The sequence below is a fragment of the Conger conger genome, chromosome 12 (assembly GCF_963514075.1).
Source record: "Conger conger chromosome 12, fConCon1.1, whole genome shotgun sequence".
Lineage (NCBI taxonomy): Eukaryota > Metazoa > Chordata > Actinopteri > Anguilliformes > Congridae > Conger > Conger conger.
In genome coordinates, this window is record NC_083771.1 from 42639454 (window position 1) to 42661643 (window position 22190).

The following is a 22190-nucleotide window of genomic DNA, read 5'->3' on the forward strand; positions in this document are numbered from 1 at the left end:
CATGATCTTGGTAATACACCAAAGCTTTATGCCAAACACTTAAGTCAGGACATCGAGAAAATGAATGGGCTAGAATTAAATGAAAACTGACCCACCACTAATCACTAATAACAAATCTGGTATGCTGCAAGGCCCGATCCGCACAGCAAGCATAGCGGCTCTCCGTCAGGCTGTGCAAACTACGTCCGTCAGCGAAAGCGTACCCAAAGAAATGGCATTGGATGCGGTGGCCCACGGCAACAGCCAACGTGGCACAGACCAGAACCTGCAGCGGCACAGCTTTGCAATCCATATTCCCAGCTCGTTGCACAGCAGAGGAAAAATGCTTGCGCACATAAAAGCAAACTGCACGGCTCTGTTACTGCAGGCATATTCATTTGCACCAGTAAATATTTCAAGCAGCTAAAATACTGAATACAATTCTAAAATGTCCATTTACAGTTTATGTGGGTAGGACAAGGTTCACATTTAATCCAACCAAAACACCATTATTCAAATTCGTCCAACAGAAACACAAACCAGTACAGGTTAAATGCGTTTGAACTGCAGATCCAAATCAGCCCAATTCCCTTTTCTTAGGTAACAGGAAATGAGACCATAAGCCTTTGTATTTGGATGCAATAACGAAAACCTCAAAGCTTGAAAAACCGTGGTCATAAAATACTTCATAATAAAACTCCGGGCTGCATGACACTAGTGCTCGGTTTGTTCTACGTATCGGGCTGGATTTCCAGACGCTCCACAGATTTGCCAAGATTTCTATCATCTTCCCAGAGTTCAGAGTTCTGAGTAACCGGCCCGGGCCCATAAAACACTGCATCTGCTTCTTTAATCTACTCAACATATGCAACCTTTCCAAATGAATGGAATCCACAACAATATAGCGCATCAAAGACCGTTATTCTTCCAGTAGAGCGGTACAGCGCAATAAGTCAAGCATGATCAAATAGAGAAAAGGTCAAATAAAAAGCTGGACAGTTAGCGTTCTCATCCAACCGTTGACCCGAATGGATTTTACATTACTGCCTCTTCTGGTTCCGGACACTGTGGTCACAATATAGTGGGATATAGCAGACACAGTGTGCACATAGGAAGCATTAGCAATAACATATCAGTTAAAATGTCCGTTTGAAATGAAAACAGTGGTGGATAATATCCTTCTTACTGTGAAAATACCCAGTAACTGAAAACCAATCTCAGTTCAAAACCAGGAACAGGAATAACAAAAATAACTTGAGGAATGATTCAGAGCCTTGGCATGTGGATATCCCCAGGCCAGTCCTGACTATGGACTCGCATGAGGAGCCCAGCACCAAAATAAACAACAGTCAAATATACCCACTCTAAACCAGATCGCTAATCAATAACATACCATGGTTATATAACCAGAGAGCACTGACTGTATATTCAGTGGCCTTTTTCTTCCTTTTTTTAAGATTCAAACCACTGGGAACATTTGGTCATATGTTCCTAAATTAAACTTGGTCACAGTCTGTGGTGTTGTGCGTGTCTAGTTTCTTGCTTTAAACACAGTAATTCACTGCTTTCGTGCAATGACACTGCAGCAGAAAATCAGTTGCATCAAGCCAGACACTAGGTCTCGTTTCATGGCTAAAGCAGTAAAGCACGGCACGTACGGCTGTATGTTCAATACCCTCGTTTAGCAACAAACGTTGAATCAAATAAATTTGAGAGCACGCACATTGCACAGCTGGTTCAAAAAATGCAAAGTACTCCGTGCAACTACATTCCCTGAGATGTGTCATATAGTCGAACAGATTTGGTGGATTTCGGACATCGTCCTCAGCTTCGCGAGTTCACCGAGGTACGCCTCGAATTCGCGCAACAGAGACGGCAAAGGCGCTCAGCCGCTCCCCGAGCTGTAATTTGGCCCGGTTCCCGGACGCTGGGAGTCGTTTGAATAAAACTTGCTGAAAAATAAATGTCTACATGAACTGTCTAAACATGCCCACAGTGGGCGTCTCCTGACAGTGACTGCAACCCGCCCGGTTACCAGCCCTGACCTCACAGGTACTGGTACAGGTAACTGGTATAGAGCGCTGACTGTGGGCGGTATACTAACAAGGCCAACCTCCGCCGTGTGTGCTCATGCTGAGTCACTTCCTCCCTGTTCAAGCTTCACTGACACTGTATGACTCCGTCACACCCGATCACATCTCTAGTTCCTGCTTCATTGGTATGAGCCAGGGCCATTTTGTAGGACATCGCCGGGCAGGACTGGCCAAAGATTTAATGTTGGAAAAAAAAAAAAAAAGTGTTAAATGGGGGCGAGTAGAAATTTGGAGGTTTAAAATAGCTGTTTATTGCAGTGCTATTAGTAATTGCTCAAGTAATAAAAACGTTAAAACGTTTTTAAACACATACCTCTGAAGCGTCAGAAACGGGATAACTCCAATACTTTAAATACCAGAACATATTCATACTAAAATGCAAAATATTAAAAAAAATAAATAAAAGCACTTATATAGATATTTATTTATTTTAAATATAATTCACAGGCTTTCAATGTTTTCTTTTCTTCAAAGGTCTACAGGGATGATGGGAGAGCTCCTGAGTTGCCACTGCCTGAGATTAATGAGCCAATCAGTGCAGGGCTGGCTGTCACACGGCACGTGCTCAGTGTTTACAGCAGGGACACAGCGGGAGGCTCGGGTTACCTGCCGGGAGGCCTTTCCCACGCAGCCGCTCCCGAATCTCCTTACTGCGCTCAGGCAGGGACTCCCGCTCCGTCTTTGACAGCAGCCCGTCCAGCTACGGACACACAAGGACACGGACACACACGGACACACGGACACGGACACGCACGCGGACACACGCGGACACACGGACACACACGGACACATGGACATGGACACGGACACACACGGACACACACGGACACACACGGACACACAGGGACACACAGACACACACAGACGCACACAGACGCACACAGACGCACACATACACACACATACACACACGGACACACAGGGACACACAGGGACACACAGGGACACACAGGGACACACAGGGACACACAGACACATAGGGACACACAGGGACACACAGGCACATAGGGACACACAGACACACAGGGACACACAGACACATAGGGACACACAGGGACACACAGACACACACAGACACACACAGACACACACAGACACACACAGACACACAGGGACACACAGGGACACACAGGGACACACAGGGACACACACAGACACACAGGGACACACAGGGACACACAGGGACACACAGGCAGAACACTTGCGTTAATGGCAGGAAGCTGTCCTTGGGCTTCTGGGGATTTAGTGACACATGCACCACATCATCCGCAATCACAAGAAGCAGCTTTTACGACATTCCACATTTATTGTACATTGTAAAACGGTCCAGAGACAATCACCAGCTAAAACACAAGCACTTGGTCGTTTCCCACCGATGCGAACACTGTGAACAAACTCCTGGGGAGCAGGATAGCACTGGAATGAGGAATTGAGAGGGTAACTATGATGTTATTCCTTTCAGATTTAAGATTTCAATTCCTAGTGAAGGCCTTTTACAGATGGAATGCCTCAAGTATTTTAGATTCCTGAGATTACTGTCCGGGAAGAGGAGATGACACTTGTTGGCTCCTCTGAGCCGAATGACCTCTTGACCTGTTATTGCGTTGCAAATTTGCAAAGACATGCGCTGGAAATTGTAATCAATAAGGAAGCATATTGCCTTAAGCCTTAGGACATTCACATTCATGTGGAAGATGATGAACATTGTACAAGATAATGCTGTCCTCCATATGGTTGTGGTAAATCTTTATCTGAAAAGGGCAGGAATTCTTACACGGTTCATCCAATATGGATGTAAAAACCCTCACATTAAAGCTGAAACTGCATTTTAACCACATCGTGATGTGACATAGATATTTCAACTGTCTGCTTTCTGGAGTGCAGAGCCAAAACAACAAACTGCACTGGACTGTACTTACATACAAGATAAGATAAGATATACTTTATTGAACCCCATGGGGGTAATTTGTCTTCTGCATTTTGACAAATCCGAGTTACTTAGAAGCAGTGAGCAGCCACAGTGCAGTGCCTGGAGGCCAACTCCAGTTCTAAGGTGCGCTGTGTGTGTTGTGAGCTGTGTGTGTTGTGAGCTGTGTGTGTTGTGTGATGTGTGTGTTGTGAGCTGTGCGTGTTGTGAGCTGTGTGTGTTGTGTGCTGTGTGTGTTGTGCGCTGTGTGTGTTGTGCGCTGTGTGTGTTGTGAGCTGTGTGTATTGTGTGCTGTGTGTGGTGCGTGTTGGGCGCTGTGGTGTGTGTGGTGTGTGTGGTGCGTGTTGGGCGCTGTGGTGTGTGTGGTGTGTGTTGGGTGCTGTGGTGTGTGTTGTGCGTGGTGTGTGTTGGGCGCTGTGGTGTGTGTGTTGTGTATGGTGTGTGTGGTGCGGGTTGGGCGCTGTGGTACGGGTGTTGTGCGTGGTGTGTGTTGGGCGCTGTGGTGTGTGTGTTGTGTATGGTGTGTGTGGTGCGGGTTGGGCGCTGTGGTACGGGTGTTGTGCGTGGTGTGTGTTGGGCGCTGTGGTGTGTGTGTTGTGTATGGTGTGTGTGGTGCGGGTTGGGCGCTGTGGTACGGGTGTTGTGCGTGGTGTGTGTTGGGCGCTGTGGTGCGTGTGTTGTGTAGGAGCAGTGGGAGCCCTACCTGGGACAGGCTGCCCAGCACCAGTCTGACCAGCCTCCTGACGTAGGCGAAGGGCGGCTCGCAGCTGGAGGAGCGGATGTGTGCGCTGCAGGCCTCCAGCACGGTGCGCACGGACATGCGCGCGTGCGTCCCGTCATCACACATGCTCAGCAGCATGCTGTGCAAATGCTCCCCCAGCTTCACCGGCTGCGCCACAAACACACACACACACAATACACAGGCTTCATAGGCTGTACGAGACGCACCACACACACACACACAATACATAGCCTTCATACGCTGTGTGAGACATACCAAACACACACCCCCCACACACACACACACACACACACACACACACACACACACACACACACACACACACACACACACACACACAATACACAGGCTTCATAGGCTGTACGAGATGCACCACACACACACACAATACATAGGCTTCATAGGCTGTACGAGACGCACCACACACACACGCACGCACACATACACACACACAATACATAGGCTTCAAAGGCTGTACAAGACATACCAAACACACACACACAATACATAGCCTTCATACGCTGTGTGAGACATACCAAACACACACCCCACACACACACACACACACACACACACACATACACACACAATACATAGGCTTCATAGGCTGTACGAGACATACCAAACACACACCCCACACACACACACACACACACACACACACACAATACATAGCCTTCATATGCTGTGCGAGACATACCAAACACACACACACACACACACACACACACACAATACATAGCCTTCATACGCTGTGTGAGACATACCAAACACACACCCCACACACACACACACACACACACACACACACACACACACACACACACACACACACACACACAAAATACATTGGCTTCATATGCTGTGCGAGACATGCAAGACATATCAAACACACACAGACACACACACACACACACACACAGCTCAAAAGGATGAAAGGTCAGTGAATGTGCCATTTCAGTACTTTTGGCTTGCTGCAGCACAGTAAAGCAATCTGTAAAATCACTGCGATTTGAGGAAAAGCACTATAATGACAAACAGCTGTACATAGCTTAGAGTATTTACGTGGCGAGTTAGCTAATTATTGCCAGCGTTTCAATGAACCATAATCCTTTAATACAACTTGAATCCGTGCTTGCATTGCTGCTAGCTTGGTGATTTTGTTTCCTGAGCTACATAGTTTGAGATAATGCTAGTAAAGCCCTGTCTCTTGGTTTTTTTGTGGTTATCATATTAACAATAAACAAAGCTTACAAGTTTTACATGTTCATCATACCAGTGTGGCCAAATATCATGGAACTGTAAAAAATTAATGATATTTTCCTTAGATAACCTTCAGCTCAATCTTTACATATCTGTATTAGGTCGACAAAACAATTTTTTGAAAGATGGCTGACCTGAAGAGAAGGCAAACCCATAGTAAACCACTTCACATTGAAGCATAAAACTGTCATAGCCTATTGGAAACAGCATTCGACATTGGAACACAATGAGTCTCCAACTCTGCTCACTAAATGTTGGCAAATTTATTTAGAAGAACATAAAACAATGGCCTGATATGGCTTCCTACAACCAAGCCATCTTCTTTTCCAGATTTCAAGTCATTGTAGCTAGAAGAGCTCTCATACATAAGTGTAAAAACCCATTACAAGTAACAAATAAAATGTTCAGATCCATTAGCTAGCCACTCAAGCTAGCAACCAATCTAGATGACAAACTTGCTTACATAGCATTATTGAAATCCATTTGTTTTGGCAGGGCCTTACCTGACTTTGAGGAATTTCATAGTCCGCTCCCCAAAACAAAGTCATCCCAAGAGAATACATATGCATCTGAAACAAAAAAGTTTCATGATCAACCTGAAAACGAGCCACCATAAGAACAAATGTGTTCTTGAAAATCACTGGAATAAATACAATAAAATAAAAAGATATGTTCATGCAGCCAGCCAGCAAAAGCACACAAAAACAAAAATAAAGAAAAAGAACAATCTTATTAAAATGCTTAAGGTTCATTCAATTAGATTGCATTCCACAGGAAAAGAAGCGTGAAAGTCTGAGCAATGCACAGATGCACTTATGACCCTTTGTTCTTTCATAAATGTAGCTCATTTGAACATTTTCAGAGAAACCAAGTTCAATCACTACTTGACCAAATGTGCTGCAGCAGATTTAGCCTGCGTGGGCTGGCAGCATTCAGAAACTCCATTTTGTTCTTGGTAGAGTTAGTATTACAGTTTCTATACCACATGATTGCTCATGAGATTAGCTTGCTCGAGGGTAGAACCACGGTTCGCTGAAAAAGCCTTGAAAAAGGTGACCTTTTCTCATCAAGATGCATGCTATGAAACAGTGAGTCTATTCAAATACAGCTCTGCAAATGGGAAATCTGTGCGTCGAGTTGTCAAGAGGAACTAAACTCCATGTTTTTATTCGTGTTTTTGTGGAATGCACCTCCCGTCTGTAAAACGTAAAGTCATTTAATGGGGGCCACTCATGGCAACACAAATGTCAGCGTTCATTATTACTCAAATCAGTGGCAAAAATATCACTCCTCTGAACCAGTGTTACGCAGTTACTTATTTCTCCCAGGCACCAAACCTTCTGACTTGCATGCTGGGATCACTTTAAAGCTGTGTGCATTACTGAACATTCATACGCACATCTCAAAGTGTAATGAAGATGATGAATCCTGATAAGAACAGAAAAAAGACAAGAGGCTGATGATTCAGCGTAAGCCCATATGCTAATGGAATGTTCCAGCAAGTACGGCATTCAGCACTACTGTGCTACTGCTCATTGCCACTACACTGAAAGGCCAAGGTCATCATATCATAAGGAGTGCCTTTTGCGAAAACACAAATTTAACAGAAAAGTACTGCCACTGCAAAATCACCTCACCAGTTGTTAGTGTCCCCTGAAGGATTGGTCACCGCCATTCAAACTTGGGTCAAATACGTAATTGTTTTGGATTCAAATCGCCTTTCCTTGACTGAGCTTCTCCGGTGTATTGGGGGGGGGGGGGGGGGGGGGGGGGAGTACAAAAAGTACAAACCCTGCCTTGGTTGGCTCAACTGCCCCAGGCAAGGTCAATCGAGCACAGAAAAAGAACTTGAATCCAGGTCCGCACTGTGCAAATGAAAACTCACTCCGGGCAAGTACACCACTTCAAGCTGACAGCACGATAAAGGAAGGAGCCAGGTAAACGGGGAGATGGGCAGACGACGCACCTTCTCCATGTCAGAGACGGAGGACAAGGCCAGGCCCTCCAGGACCTCCGGGGCGGTGAAGGCTCTCAGATCCTGCTGAGTCACGTTCTCGTCGGTGAAGGAGATGTTCCCGGACGGCATCAGCAGCAGGGACCACGGCGAGATGATGAAGCACAGGGCCGAAGGGTCTGTAGAGCGAACATTTTTAACATTTTTAACATTTTAGTCATTTGGCAGACGCTTTTAATCCAAAGCGACTTACAAGTGCATAGGTTCTTTCACAAGTTAAAGCATCACACCCATAACTAGTGAAATACACATGAAGTGCTGTTCTAAACATACAGTCACCATAAGAAACCACGCGGTAAACCCACTGACCATACAGTTCATCACTGACTGCCATCGAGAAGGGCATGGTGTGTGTGATGCAAAATTCCTATTTTCATATATTAGCTTAGGCGGCACGGATGGTGCAGTGGGTAGCACTGCCGCCTCACAGCAAGGAAGTCCTGGGTTTGAATCCCCGTCGGCCGGGGCCTCTCTGTGCGGAGTTTGCATGTTCTCCCTGTGCCTGCGTGGGTTTCCTCCGGGTACTCCGGTTTCCTCCCACAGTCGAAAGACATGCAGGTTAGGCTGATTGGAGAGTCTAAATCGCCCATAGGTATGAGTGTGTGAGTGAATGGTGTGTGTGCCCTGCGATGGACTGGCGACCTGTCCAGGGTGTATTCCTGCCTTTCGCCCAATGTATGCTGGGATAGGCTCCAGCCCCCGTGCGACCCTGTTCAGGATAAGCGGGTTAGGATAATGAATGAATATATTAGCCAAATCACTGTATGCCCTTAAAAGGCCCACACGCATGAGCGCTCTCTTCCTGGTTTTAGAATCTAAAACTCCAGTGACATAGGGTTTATTTATTTATTAATTCATTTTTTTAAGTCCGTAATCCCACCCACAGAGCCCAATTCTCCCTCCCCCACGGTTGGTCGGCTCTCTGTGTTAACATTTAGCAACGTCATCCAATAATTATGAAAAAAAATACCTCAGGTCACGTGGGAAATAACTGTACAAACAGCCCAGAAAAATTACAGTTAAAATATGCATACTTCTACCAATGTTGCAATTGTCTTACTTGAATCAGTATGCAAAACAAATTGAAAGCGCAGGGATGATATGAAAGCTCAAAAGCACTGAAAATATGCATGTGGTGCTTTAATGTACTTCACCTGCTTTGTCAGTGTGAAGTAGATATAAACATATAACTCAAAATAAAAAATTGGACTCTTAATGGAAAAGTACATTTTAAATGACTGATTTCTGAGCAATAACCAATTACTCTGCGCTATGTCCATGGCTACAGCTTCACCATGACAACAGTCCTGTGTATTTGGGTCTGCATTAAATGTCCCGCACATCAATTTCACACCCTGGACCTCAAGGTTGTGAGTTTAAATCCCTCTGGGACAAAACCGCTTGCCTCTCGGAGCAATGCTTGTGTCGAGAAATGCGCCTGACCTACGTGCCCGTGAAGCCTGCTTGAAAACATTGAGGAAACACTCTGACTAGCAATAATTTCAGAGCAAATAAATAAATTCAGGAAGTGGCCTTGCAAGAGAAACAGAAATCAGTATTACTAACGATAACAAAGGCAAAAACAGACCCGTATCGAGCATCCGTACACGCCCTCCCTCTATGCTGCACACTAATGTGGACATCATTTGGCTGCTGATGGTTAACAGCTGGGGTGTGTTAGCATCCCCACCCTCAGAGCCGAATTCCTGGATCGGCCTCATTTCAGACCGTCACCCTGGCCTTCTACGTTCCCCATATTTAGGTCTCGACAGGCGCAAACACGGTATTTATTACACAATTGACGACTGAAAACCACACGCGATTTTTATCCAAAGTCATTTCAAACATTCACATGAATTAGGCTTCTAATTACATCTTAATTACACACTGTAATGGTATATTCTGTATATCATGCATGTGATATACAAAATCTCAGTAAAATCTAACAGGATGAACAATATCCCGTATTATACTTTCAAAATTAATAAATCATTGTGAACATTTTGAAACTTGCTCACAAAGACATACCACATTACTTCCAGCACGTGTTCACCTACTCTCTAGGGCTACTCGTGCAGCTGCATCAGCTCAGTAAAACTTGAAAATAACAGAACATAGAAACAACTCATGACTAAGTTTTTAACTTTTTCTGTTCTTTGGTTTGCTTCTTCAAAAACTAAAACGCATTTCCCATGTGTATACTTAGCATAGACAAACCTTAATACTGCACTGTTACATTGTACACACATTTATATTCAGAAATATGTCAAAAGCAGATTTATGAACTCATCAAAACTGCCCCAGAGCCTGAATTGTGAAACAGTTGAATACCTCCAGCATGTGGTCACTTGCATTAATTGAGCCTCGCAATTAATCCAATTACAGTTATCGGTTTGGATGGCGCAGCAACTGGAAGCATATCCCACATTTCAGGACCAGAGTTGCCCACCCCTTGCTATAAAGTAAAGGGGCTGGCATACCTGCGCACACTGACAGCCACATATTCCTCAAGAACAGAAAAAAGGAACTTAAAAATGATGGCCTGAACACCGGAATATGAGCTGTAGAGGAAAAGGCCCATCATTCTCTCTGTGGAAAGTCCGGACGCAGAGGTATTGTTACAGCGAATGTTTTATAAATACACCATGGAATGTTTAAGCGGCCCTGCAAAATTCCATTCTGTGAAAATCTGCTTCCAAGAGAAAGAGCAGGTTTCAGCTCCTCATGACAGATACCTTATAAAATGTGCAATACAACACAGTCTAGTTCAGGGGTCACCAACCTTTTTGAAACTCAGAGCTACTTCATGGGTACTGAGTCATAGGGCTACCAGTTTGTTTTGTCACGCGCACAATACTGACCTTTGAACTAGAGTAGGTCAGAGTTCACCTAAACTTATCTAAACTTCATGTATAATAAAACATTTTTTTAAGATATTGTCATTTTTAAATCTATATAAATGCAAGTGTGATTAAAAAAATAGCAACAGAATAAAATTAAATTTTAGATGCAGCTCACTAGTGAGTTGTGCTATTTTTAGAACAGGCCTGCAGGCGACTCATGTGGTCCTTGGGGGCGACCTGGTGCCCGCGGGCACCGTGCTGGTGACCCCTGCTCTAGTTCTTTACTCTATTGCATTCAGACTCACGCACAATTTTCAGGTTATTGAACAACTTAACAACAATCTTCATTTGTATTCCTGTCAAATAAATGGCCACTACTCCACCCTTCCCTATAACCCCAACGCCACCTTTAACCCGGTCACATCTGCTGGTGACAACGTTTGGCACGGACTAGCTAGGAAAAACACCGGAGACTTCAAACTGCAAGTGTTCTTAGAAGTGTGAAAGTGATCCAAGCCCCTCCCTGCTCTGGCAAACTGCTGGGTAAGTTTACGTCACCATCTGTTTCCAATACACCATACGGCTTTCCAAACTCATACACAACGGGTCTTTAGCCACAGGCGTTGTATGGTTACAATTATGTCAGCATGAGCTGACATGAAAAGGGTGCATTGGTCATCAGTGACGAGAAACCATTTGGGTATTTACTACAGTAAGTGGTAGCTTAATCTGTTTTTATTATTTCTCTATATTATGATTTTACAAAATAAGTTTATTAGTGTTAACACAACAAACCTTTTGCCATAACCCTTCTGGTTATTATTTCTGCTTTACTCATCAGCCTTGATTCACCACCGATGCGTCTTGAACAAGTCATGCCTGTTAATTTAAGAATATCCTCCTTGAAATACCAAAAAGTAACTTGAGGAGGTGAGAATTCCAAGTTTGCGCGTTCAAGGCCACAGGGCATAGACAAGAGCGGAATCACACCGAAATAACCAAGCAGACTAAAAGTTTCACACCGGCATTCTCTGAAAGATTCTTTCTTGTCATTGTTCAGAAAGAACTCCCAAGGTCTGGCCTTGAGTCACTCCAGACAATGATAAAAAAACGGGTTCAGAGGCCCTGCTCCGGCCACAAGAGTCACGTCAAGTATGCCAAATCCCAGAGCCTGGGGATTCCGCGAACCGCACAGACAATTAAGCCGTCCCGATGAGGCGCTGATGGGGCCGACCCTTTCATGTGAAAACACGGAGGGGCCGGCCCGCTCAGCCCACTCCCCGCTGAGTCACCGCACCGCGTCCAGGCCGCTCGTGTGCAGACGTCAGACGCTCCGCGCATCGACGGCCAATCTGAAGCCACGGCGGTTGGCTCCCGCTCAGAGAAAACAGCCTCCTCCATGTGAACATAGGCCCCGGATAACAATGCGGTCTTTGTCCGCGGTAGTATGCCACTGCAACCCCCATGTTCTTCTGCCGGGAAGAACTTACAGGCACTGGTCTCTTCCGTGGAAAACGGTAAAGCGCTTCACTGCATTCAGCACTGCGTCTTCGTAAAAGTGAGCTACCTATCAGCTAAATTTACTACATTGAAAACAATTAGGTTGTTCTTGACATTTGAAGCTGCATTGCATTTGGCTGTGTTTCATTCGCCTACATTGGCCAGGGTTTTGTCACATTTCAACACGCTGCCAGGCTAGCATTACACAGCTCAGGGAGAAATTGCTCTCTTTCACATCACATTCTGGAATGACCGTAACCACGGCCTGGTGGAAGCTTGCCCGTTTATTATGATGATGCGGAATGAATTTTGAGCGAAGGAAATGCCTTGCTTTTTTTTTTTAAAATGTATTTTGATACAGTGAGAAATAACACGAAAAAAACATAAATGCCAAGTCAAACACATGATTTGCCTTGGGGAGATGACAGTTATCGCCCTCATTTAAAAAAATCGAGGAGGAGATCCAGTTCAGGTGAAGGAGAGCTCTGAGAAAGTCGAGTATATCAAAGCCTACTAAGCAATTATACAGGGCATGCATGCATGCATAGACAAACAACTCATTTACATGCATCAGCGTGTTGTGTTGTGCTGCACCTGGAGCAATGAGGGATCTCCGCTCACGCATTGCTGGGACAGAGCCAGGGTCAGGTAAACCAGAATTTCAATGGGGGGGGAGGAACAAGGGGAAGTCGGCAAACCTCTCTTGAACCCTCCAAAGATTAATGCAGGAGGGTAACCAACTACTAACTGTAAACCACTGCACTAAGGCTGCTTTTAAATTAGTCATCCAAGATTTAGTTGAGACAACCCCAAATGAGGAATATTGCAATTCCAACTAGTAGCTTGGGAATACCATTTGCTCGTTTGATAATACATAATGTATTCATATTTGAAAATATTTAAGGGGCAAAGCACTGCATGTGTGCAAGTAACATTAGTTTTATTATTAGTGGCTAAGCACAACAGGGGCATATTCATATTCATATCTAATTTTTTCTATTTTCCTGTAATGTGTCTTTGTGACAGTCTCAATAGCTGTTTAATAAACTGAATTGAATAATTGAATTCAACTGACTTTAAAGGGGAGACTTGCTCTCCAAAATAGCCCTAAAAACAGCAATCTTATATGGCCACTAGCCAACATAAAAGTTTCTACCTGAATGCGCATGCAGAAAGAACAGGAAATTACACCATTAAGAAAATCCACAAAGGCTTTCAAATAACATACGGATCAGCATCACCGACTCATTTAAATGAGATGTGTGGATATGCATCGGTCAAGGATTCCTCTCAATCCCTCTTACTAAGTGAAGTTCATCGGCGTTATATCTCCTGAATCAGAACAAGTACCTGGCAGTGTTTGACATGAAAATAACGTTTATGCCTATTCCAGAATATGGAATTGTTTATGGAGTCTGCATTGCAGGAGAAACATCTAAGTATTTCAGTGAAATGAACTATAACTTAGCATGGAACAGAATCAGCAGGCCTTGCAGCAGTTACTACGTACATGCTAATGAGATACTTAGGTGAGTGAAATGTTCGGAATTTATAATCCACACAATTCGTGCTCTGAAAATATACTGTGCCTTAACAGATCAAATTACTGTAAAACATTCTCATGGTAACTTCTCAAACACTTCCTGAAATCTGAAACCACAGATTTGCTTATAAGGACACTGGAATTCTGCAGTGGAAAGAATGATCACAGATCTAATGTATATAATCTTAGATTATTGGTCCATATTTTGTCTTTTATTGTATTGTACATTGTACTGTGACCAGGTAAAATGCACTTTAAATCGCAATACCAACATACGGTATGTGAGTATAATACAACTAATGGATAAGAATGTACAAAGAGCCAAAATAAACACAACCTATTAATTAAAAACTGCTTATTCACTTAAGGCAGATATAATGTCATTAAAAAACTCCTATATCACTTCCAAATTTTTCACTTGAGAGTACACAGTGTGGGATTTAAGGTGCGTTGAAACATCAGTTAAGATTCAGGCAGAGCTGAAGTAATGAGGTCTTTTGTCTTATTTTTTCACATAGTTTACAGTCAGTCATCGGTCAGAACCTAAAACAGATGGACTACGTGATTGGGTGAGCTGTGTGTTTAGGGAGCAAAGATGGAGCCCATACAATACTATGAAAGAGAAAGGTGCTGTCAGCAAAAGGGAAATTCTGAGAAATAATACATGGAAATGCAGAAGTCAAGTCTCCCGCATGGGCGATAAAGAAAGCACCGGAAAGAGGGGGTGGCTTAGGGAGCACAAACCAACCTCAAACAGGAGGAGATGTAAAATGTTTTCAGGTCAATGAGGAGTCAAGAATAAAGTTGGGGCCAGGGACCCGTCTTTATGTACCAGTGGAAAGCCACCTACCTCTCAATGTAAAAAAGGTCAAACGGAAAAATGTAGTGGGCAGATGGAGCATGATGTCAACGTATTAGTTATGGTCAATAGGGAAAGAACTACAACGTTGAAACGGCAAAGTCTTCTAAATCCAAATCTATGACTGGTCTCTTGTCTCTGGTTAACTGAAGCCTCTCCTTCAAGTAACACATAGTACTTACAAAGCTCAGTAATGGCACGTTACAGTCCTGGCAGTTACAGCTTATTATTATACTATACAGAAACTGACAGTGGGCAGATATACTGCTCATTAGAAGCAGTGACGTGGTGTTTGCTGGTTGTTCCGGGACTGTACTGGAAATGCACAAGATGGCTACCTCTGCGGAAGAGCTCCTGGAGGCTCTCGGCACTCTGCGTCAGCACCGCCCAGACTTCGTCCTCCTGCAGGGGACCCCCCCGCACCTCCAGAGCTTCTGCCAGGGACACGTGCATGGTACCTGTGAGGAGAACAGAGGCAGGGCCTTCAAAAACACACATCATCACAACTCCCCACTGTCAACAGCAGCACCATCCAGGTTCCCCAATTCCACTGGAAAAAAAAAAACTAAAGAAACATCCAGTGCGAGTTGTGGTTGCCATGCCGATTGGACAGTTAAGAGACAAACATTGGCGGGTAGGCAAATTCCACGGCGGATAAAATATAGAATTGCATGAGGAGAAAATCTAGGATTTAATAGGCATTTTATTTTGGTCTTAAAATAGTCAGGGGTGTGAATAATTCTTCACAGGCATAACAACAGCATTACAGGGGAAGTGCCTGAACAGATTCCCCTGATTTTCCCAAACAAAAACCTTCATATAGCCATATTTCAATGATTAGAAAAGGGATGTGAAAATAATTATTACTGGGAATTATTATCGGCATAGGATTCTGAGAGAGGGTACATATTTAATACAGAAGCCACTATTCAGCGGTTTTGCTTTTCATCTACAGGCATGAACTAGAGTGTAATTGAACAAACATAGAACAATACAATATTTTTGTATTATTAGATACATTTGACAGCCATACATTCCACTGTTCATCGATAGGCATGTAATCGCCTAGTTTTTTTTTTAAAGCACCTACGTGTAAAATCATGTTAAACTTTACCCACTCTGTCCTAAGGAAAAGTCTGAGCTCCACCATCGTGATTTGAACAGAGAAGGTTCTTTGGACCACATTTGTATACATTTTCATCAAAATGTACGTAAAATGTACACAAGTTGCAGACTGTGAATCAGACCAATGTGGGACTTGTGAACTTGGGGGCTCTTGGAGACCGGAAGGTACACAAGGATGAGCAACTTCTGAAGGTACAGTATGATGTTATGCCACAAAATGTTTATATTAATTTTGTTTACATCAACTGCACGCATTTCTATACTAGCAATACTTTTGCTATTCATTTTGAAAAACAGTGACATAGATAATATACATTTTACACCACTGTTGGCATTCTACAGAATCCACATTTAACATAAACTGCACCTGTAAGAGACCACACCCATGGCAAGCCATCTATATCACCAACATTTATTTATGAATGGAATCACTTTTCATTATACAATGAATGTCTTATGCAATCTTAAAATAGGCCACAGATTGTTAGGAATTTAATGGTGTTTCTGCCATTAAATGGTCATAAAAATCTATATTATGAGTGTTTGGGTCATCTTGCGATACTGCACAGCTGAATGTTTAAATTAGAATAAAAAAAAAAAATGAAAGGCAACAAACTCAAATGAGCTTGCAGGACGCAGACGAATTTGACTTCAATCGTGTCATTATGCTCTCAGTCAGTTGACACCAGTGATGTTTGGCTGCTCCCACATTATTAGATATCTTTATATGCAGAATTACTATTATTCAGACAGGAACAAAAGATCTCTCCTGTAATTTGAGATGAGCAGGTTGTGTCATTTCCTAACAATTATGAGTAAGACGGAGCACACGGTGGCTGGTCACATCTCGCTCCGTCCCATGGGGGCGGGGTGACCTCAAGTCAGGTTCAGCTAGCATTCCTTAGCGACTCCCTGAGTCGTCAACAATCCCATTTGCAATCACTGAGAGACGGGTCCCTCCTCCGATTAGCCCGAACTCTACCACGGTACGCTGCACTCAGTATGCCATACAGACAGCCTGGCAAAACGGTTACTCCGGTTTAGGTATATCGGTACAACCTACAATAGCACTGTACAGCTAGCCACCTTATGAGTAGTAAGGTCAAGATATTACAATGCAGTGTCTTGCTTGTTATCCTTTATAAGCTTTTAAAGTACCTGGCCATGGAGCCATAAATGATATAGCAAACAAAAACTGAGATTGCAGACTAGCTTTCAAACTAGCTAATTGTTAGCCATCAACATATAACGGCATAGAAACCATGTTAAGAGTTCCAATGATAATATCATCCAACCCAGGAAGTCGAGTACAAGTCTGTACATGACAGTATTTTTCATCGTAAAATTGTGAAGGAAGGAATGACAGAAACCTTTACTTCCCCACTGTGAATGCATTTTGAAACTGTGCACAAATATAGAACAAGACTGACAATTCAACTTTAGGAATATACATTTAAAAGGGACATAGCCTATGTCCTACAATAACGCTGCTTATAATAATCAAACATTCATGAATAAAAACACTTGCTGATGAGCTGGATACTTTTAGGTATAGAAGAGGCAGTTGGAATTGCTGTCAATTTATGTATGGCTTTTTTTGTAGACATATTATGATTTCACAAGTGAAATGTGATGCCCTACCTGGTGACAGATAACTTGGCGCATGAACAACATCAAATCACTTCCCAGGCAACTGAAGCACAGAGTGAAAGAGTCTGACCAAACTCATGAACACTGTCATGTTGAGGCTCTCAAACCGAAGCTTTTTTTTTTGTTGCAGTTGCAATGCTATTAACATGAGAATTACAAAATAAATTGTGAAATGTGACTCCCCACTTTCAATATTCTATTTTAGACCTTAGTTTGTAGGCATGGCAGGGGTTATCATTGGCATGGCGACCTGCCAACTTAGGCAACAAAGACATTTTGGCTCTGGAGAAATGGATATGGATATTCAAAAAACATTTTCCTGAATCAAACGGTCAGCAGCATTCGTCACAGCAGCAGTGTAAGCAAAGGTGATGATGAATATGACAACCTGTCCTGATGATTTCTGAAGCCAAATCCACTTTTATTCTGCATCATCCATGTCAGCTGAAAATACCTCAGATGCTCAGTTCCTTTTTGGCAGCCACATACTAGCAGTGAGCCAACCTGATGACTGTGTGTGTGTGTGTGTGTGTGTGTGTGTGTGTGTGTGTGTGTGTGTGTGTGTGTGGGTGTGGGTGTGTGCGTGTGTGTGTGTGTGTGTGCGTGTGCGCATGCATGTTCTCATAATGGCAAATGTCATTTTTTTTATTTTTTTTATTGAGCTAATAAAACCTCAGTGGAAAGCATACTCAATGTTTTGATAACACTGAGTTGATAAAAACTTGATGAAATCTACGAAGCCCTTTTTCAGGGGTACAGTCCATAAGGATAGCTGCATAATGATCAGACCTCTTTTCCACTCCAGGCTGTAAGTCTACTCAGCCAGTCGTCGTGCAGAAACCGACGACCCTGAGACAAATTCATCCCAGCATGAGCGGTTGCACAAAATGACATTTCCATGTTCCGTGTTATTTAAATACAGCGCTTGGGTTTCTGCTTCTGTGCGTCGCAGTCAACATCCCCTCCCTGGAGCGACACATACAAAAGCAACCCAACCAGTTCAGGAGAGTTTACCCGCTAACCTTAACCGCCTCGGCGGCCTGGACCCAGCCTGACAGAAACTAGTGAGGAGCACGACGGCGGATGAAAGGCAACGCCGTTTACAAACGCACCGTCTCTCTGCGCCAGAGCGCACTCTCTGCAGAGCAAACGTGGTGCCCGAGAGACCACATCACCACCGTTATATTCACGGATAAACACCAATGACACTTTTTTTTTAAAGCTTTCGTTTCATTAATACCTTTGTGCTGATATTAGAGGAATCAGGAATAAAGACGGTCAGGCTTTCCGTGCGGCCCACTGGCCTGGCAGAGAGGGCAGCGCGGCGGGCGGGCGGAGAGCAGAGCGTGCCCTGATTTCACGCGCCTCAGCTGCACCGGGTCACATGCTGCCAGCCCCAGCGGCGGTGAGCGATGTGTGGCTGAGCGGGGCGGGAGAGGCCGGGGCAGAGAAACTGGTTAACATTCCACGGGCGCGGAGAAAGGCCACGCACAAAGAGCACGCGATCGGAAGGGCGCCGGGGCGACGTCACCCAGGAGGAGCCTCGCCACTCTCACCACACTCACACCTTAAACTATCCCTTTAAGATACGCCTTTTTCACTAAAACACAACACAAGAGCCATTACATTCTTCCTGTTCACATGCTTAATAATGCAATGGCAACAATGCCAGTATCAGGAGCAGTAAAATATATGAAAATATATATTTTTTTTATCACTTTGTGGAATTTTCTTAGTGATGCAGGGAGTTTTGCATTTCATGTCTCATCTCCAGACATGACATAAACGTCAATCTGTGAACCAATAGCCTGGGGACTAAGGCCCGAGGTTTCCTGCCACTTACGCAATTCTATACAAAATGGTCTCTGCAGTCATTATATTACAATAAACAAAGACCAGCAGGCCGTGGAACATCACTGCCGGTCCTTGTACTGTACATTCTGAACGCCTGTCCTAATCTGCTAGGTGGCATTCAACAAATGGAAAAAATACCTCTTTAGTTGTTTAAGGAGTAGCTAGTTAACATCGCATTTTCACTTATTTCGGCATTTCTATCAAATGTCATTAGCGGCTGTATTTTACCCCAACAAAGTGTGTGAAAAATGTGCTGATAAATATGAAACGGAGAATAAACACTTTAAAACAAGACTTGCTCGTTACGCCACCCGACCGACCTCGGTGATAAGAGACAATCCCAACTGCCACGCCGCCGCGACAAAGATACTTAAACCCTGGGAATCCAGCCGCTGTGTGATGCAAGCGAGGCAGAGGAAGCCGAGGGGTTTAAGGGATTTCACCGGACCGAGCTGGAAAAACGACGGCGACCCCAGCGGCCGTGCGTGCGTCACATTTCAATTGAAATGTGGAGTCAGACCCTTTAGCCCGCTGAGCTGGGAGGGGCAGCGGGGAGCCAGGCACTGCCGCTCCCCTGAGCTCAATATTCATGCAGAGGGGCTAGAAGGCCCAAGATTCATGTCAGCAGTTCCAGCGTACAAATAAATAGCTTCCATAAAACAAACTGTGACTCAGGTTGTGAGCAGTGCCTGGAGGGAACCTGCAGTTTGGAGCCAGTAGTCCTAGGTGTGAGTGCAAGGGGAAGGGGGGGGGGGGGAGGTTGGGGTTGCTGTTAAAATTTTTCTGCTGAGCAGGTTGCTTACCCAGGCGCACTACAGTGAAAGTGCGTCTGTAACACGCCAGTGGAATAAAATGATTGATCAGCAACTAAATAGCGCAGACCATGTCAATTCTACTCTGCACACTATTTTCGGCAGGGCACTGCTAAACCACCGCATTCATGAAATCGGAGCAGATCTCACCAGCCTAAAAAAAGGAAGAGCCAAGCTTCCATATTTATGCAGATGAGCGAATTACCCCCCCCCTCCCAAAAAAAAACCGTGTTCAATGGGAGAATCAATTCATGCGGAGAACAAAAAAAGTGGGTTATAAACGGGCCCGGCTCATTAAACCGGCTGAGTGAACGCAGAGCGGGCTCCGTGTGGAAGACCTTCAAGCCGACTGTTTGCGCACCCCTTGTTATTCCAACAGAGACCTACAGTGGAATGTTTTTCTCCACCCAGAGGCTGCTGGGGAGGCTGGTGCAGCTCCCATCGGTACATTGTCCTCTCCATTATGCAGGGGCACCGCAGCAGTCCAAAGCAGAGACTCCACTTCCAGAGGAATTCTCCTTTTCAACTGGGGGTGGGGGGGTTGGGGTGGGGTGGGGGTCTGTTCCCAGGGGCTCCCGCACTGAATGTGAAGGAGAGTTACATGCTCTCCAGTGTGGATCAGCCACAAAGGACACAAAAAGTATAATCCTTAAGAGTGGGGGTAGTCCTCTTTAAACGATAATATTCTCTTCCTTTTTGTTTTGTCTTGTTATTTTTGGCTGCGGAGTTTCCGGAGAGAGGTCGGAAAAACGCGTCGGAAAACCATTTTACGCAACTAATCGCACTTTCCATCCTCTTAAGCGAACGCAGATTCGACCAAACTAAATAAAACAGCGAAAGAGCGAACGCAAAAATGACTGCGAAGGAAGAATGTATTCCGTACAAAGACTTAAAACAAGGGGATCCATTCTGTCATCGGCGAAGCTGGTGTTGGGTCTGCTAAACCCATTTGGGCTGTTAGGGGGAAGGGCCAGGGAAGGCCAAGTTGAGCTTCAGTGGATGCACACTCCAGGAAGAGTGGAGCAACGACAGCGCTCATCCTGAACCTCTTTTCCCAGAATCATAACAAGCCGTCTGTCTCCGTGTATTCAAAGCACCGGATCTCAGCAGGCCAGCCCAGATCAGAATCATCAAAGACGGATAACACTAGACACGGCTCTGTAAAAAAATTCAACCACCACCACATATTTCTTCAAGAAGATTCTGGGTTGCTTCCCGAACATATTGACCGCTGAACTAAGCAAAGACAGTGGTATTTTTCATTCATGCCTACAAATGTGCCAAGTTTGCATTATTCAATGTATAAGGAAACTGTGTCTTCTTACTTTTCCATGTATGGAAACAAATGTTGAGAATGAAAATATAATTTGTTTTGAATTAAAATCAAATGTGGCAAATAGTTAGGTTTATATTTTTTGAACAGACACATGCCCATAAAGTGTGGGGAAAAAACTCTTTAAAAAGCTGTATTTAAGTGTAAGCAAACATTAGTTACCCCATATAGAGAACATTTCAGCGTGAACATTACTTCTATTTTAAAAATCACCAACAAACTTGAAGAAAACCTACTGTGCTGTTCAAGCATCCTAAAAGCATCACATTTTCAGACAAAGGTTCCTGTGTGACAAAATCATGGGATCGTGATTTTACCCGACAATTAGCAAAATGGCGCAGTTCTCATTAAACTGTGACAGAACACAGTATGATTTCAGAAGTACTTTAATTATGCAAGTACACCATCCCTGTTCCTTGCATAACCTTAAGTCAGCGGTTAACTTGCCTTGAGTGTCCTATATTCACAGACTTCAGTTACAGAACCAAAGCACGGCATCAGTGCTTCAGTAATACTCTACTCACACACAGTGTTCATGTCCATGTTCAGAAGTACCATAAATTAACCACAATAACCATATATAATTAAAGTTGCAGTATTTTACTTGTTAGATGGATGGAGCAGATGGGTCAGAGGGAAGATATTGGCTATTC

General features: G+C 44.1%; 1 protein-coding gene across 8 annotated transcripts in view; it reads right to left on the reverse strand.

Moving 5' to 3' along the window:
* The window catches only part of ptpn13 (protein tyrosine phosphatase non-receptor type 13), a 67638-nt gene that overhangs the window by 40560 nt on the left and 4888 nt on the right, over positions 1-22190 (reverse strand). For all 8 annotated transcript variants that reach the window (XM_061262537.1, XM_061262538.1, XM_061262534.1 and 5 more), the window contains exons 2-6: positions 15102-15221; positions 7971-8137; positions 6508-6573; positions 4703-4888; positions 2679-2772 (exon numbers count right to left, since the gene is read on the reverse strand). In XM_061262537.1, the coding sequence (XP_061118521.1) occupies positions 2679-2772; positions 4703-4888; positions 6508-6573; positions 7971-8137; positions 15102-15216 (628 nt within the window). In that variant the 5' untranslated portion in view covers positions 15217-15221. The remainder of the gene's footprint in view (positions 1-2678; positions 2773-4702; positions 4889-6507; positions 6574-7970; positions 8138-15101; positions 15222-22190) is intronic.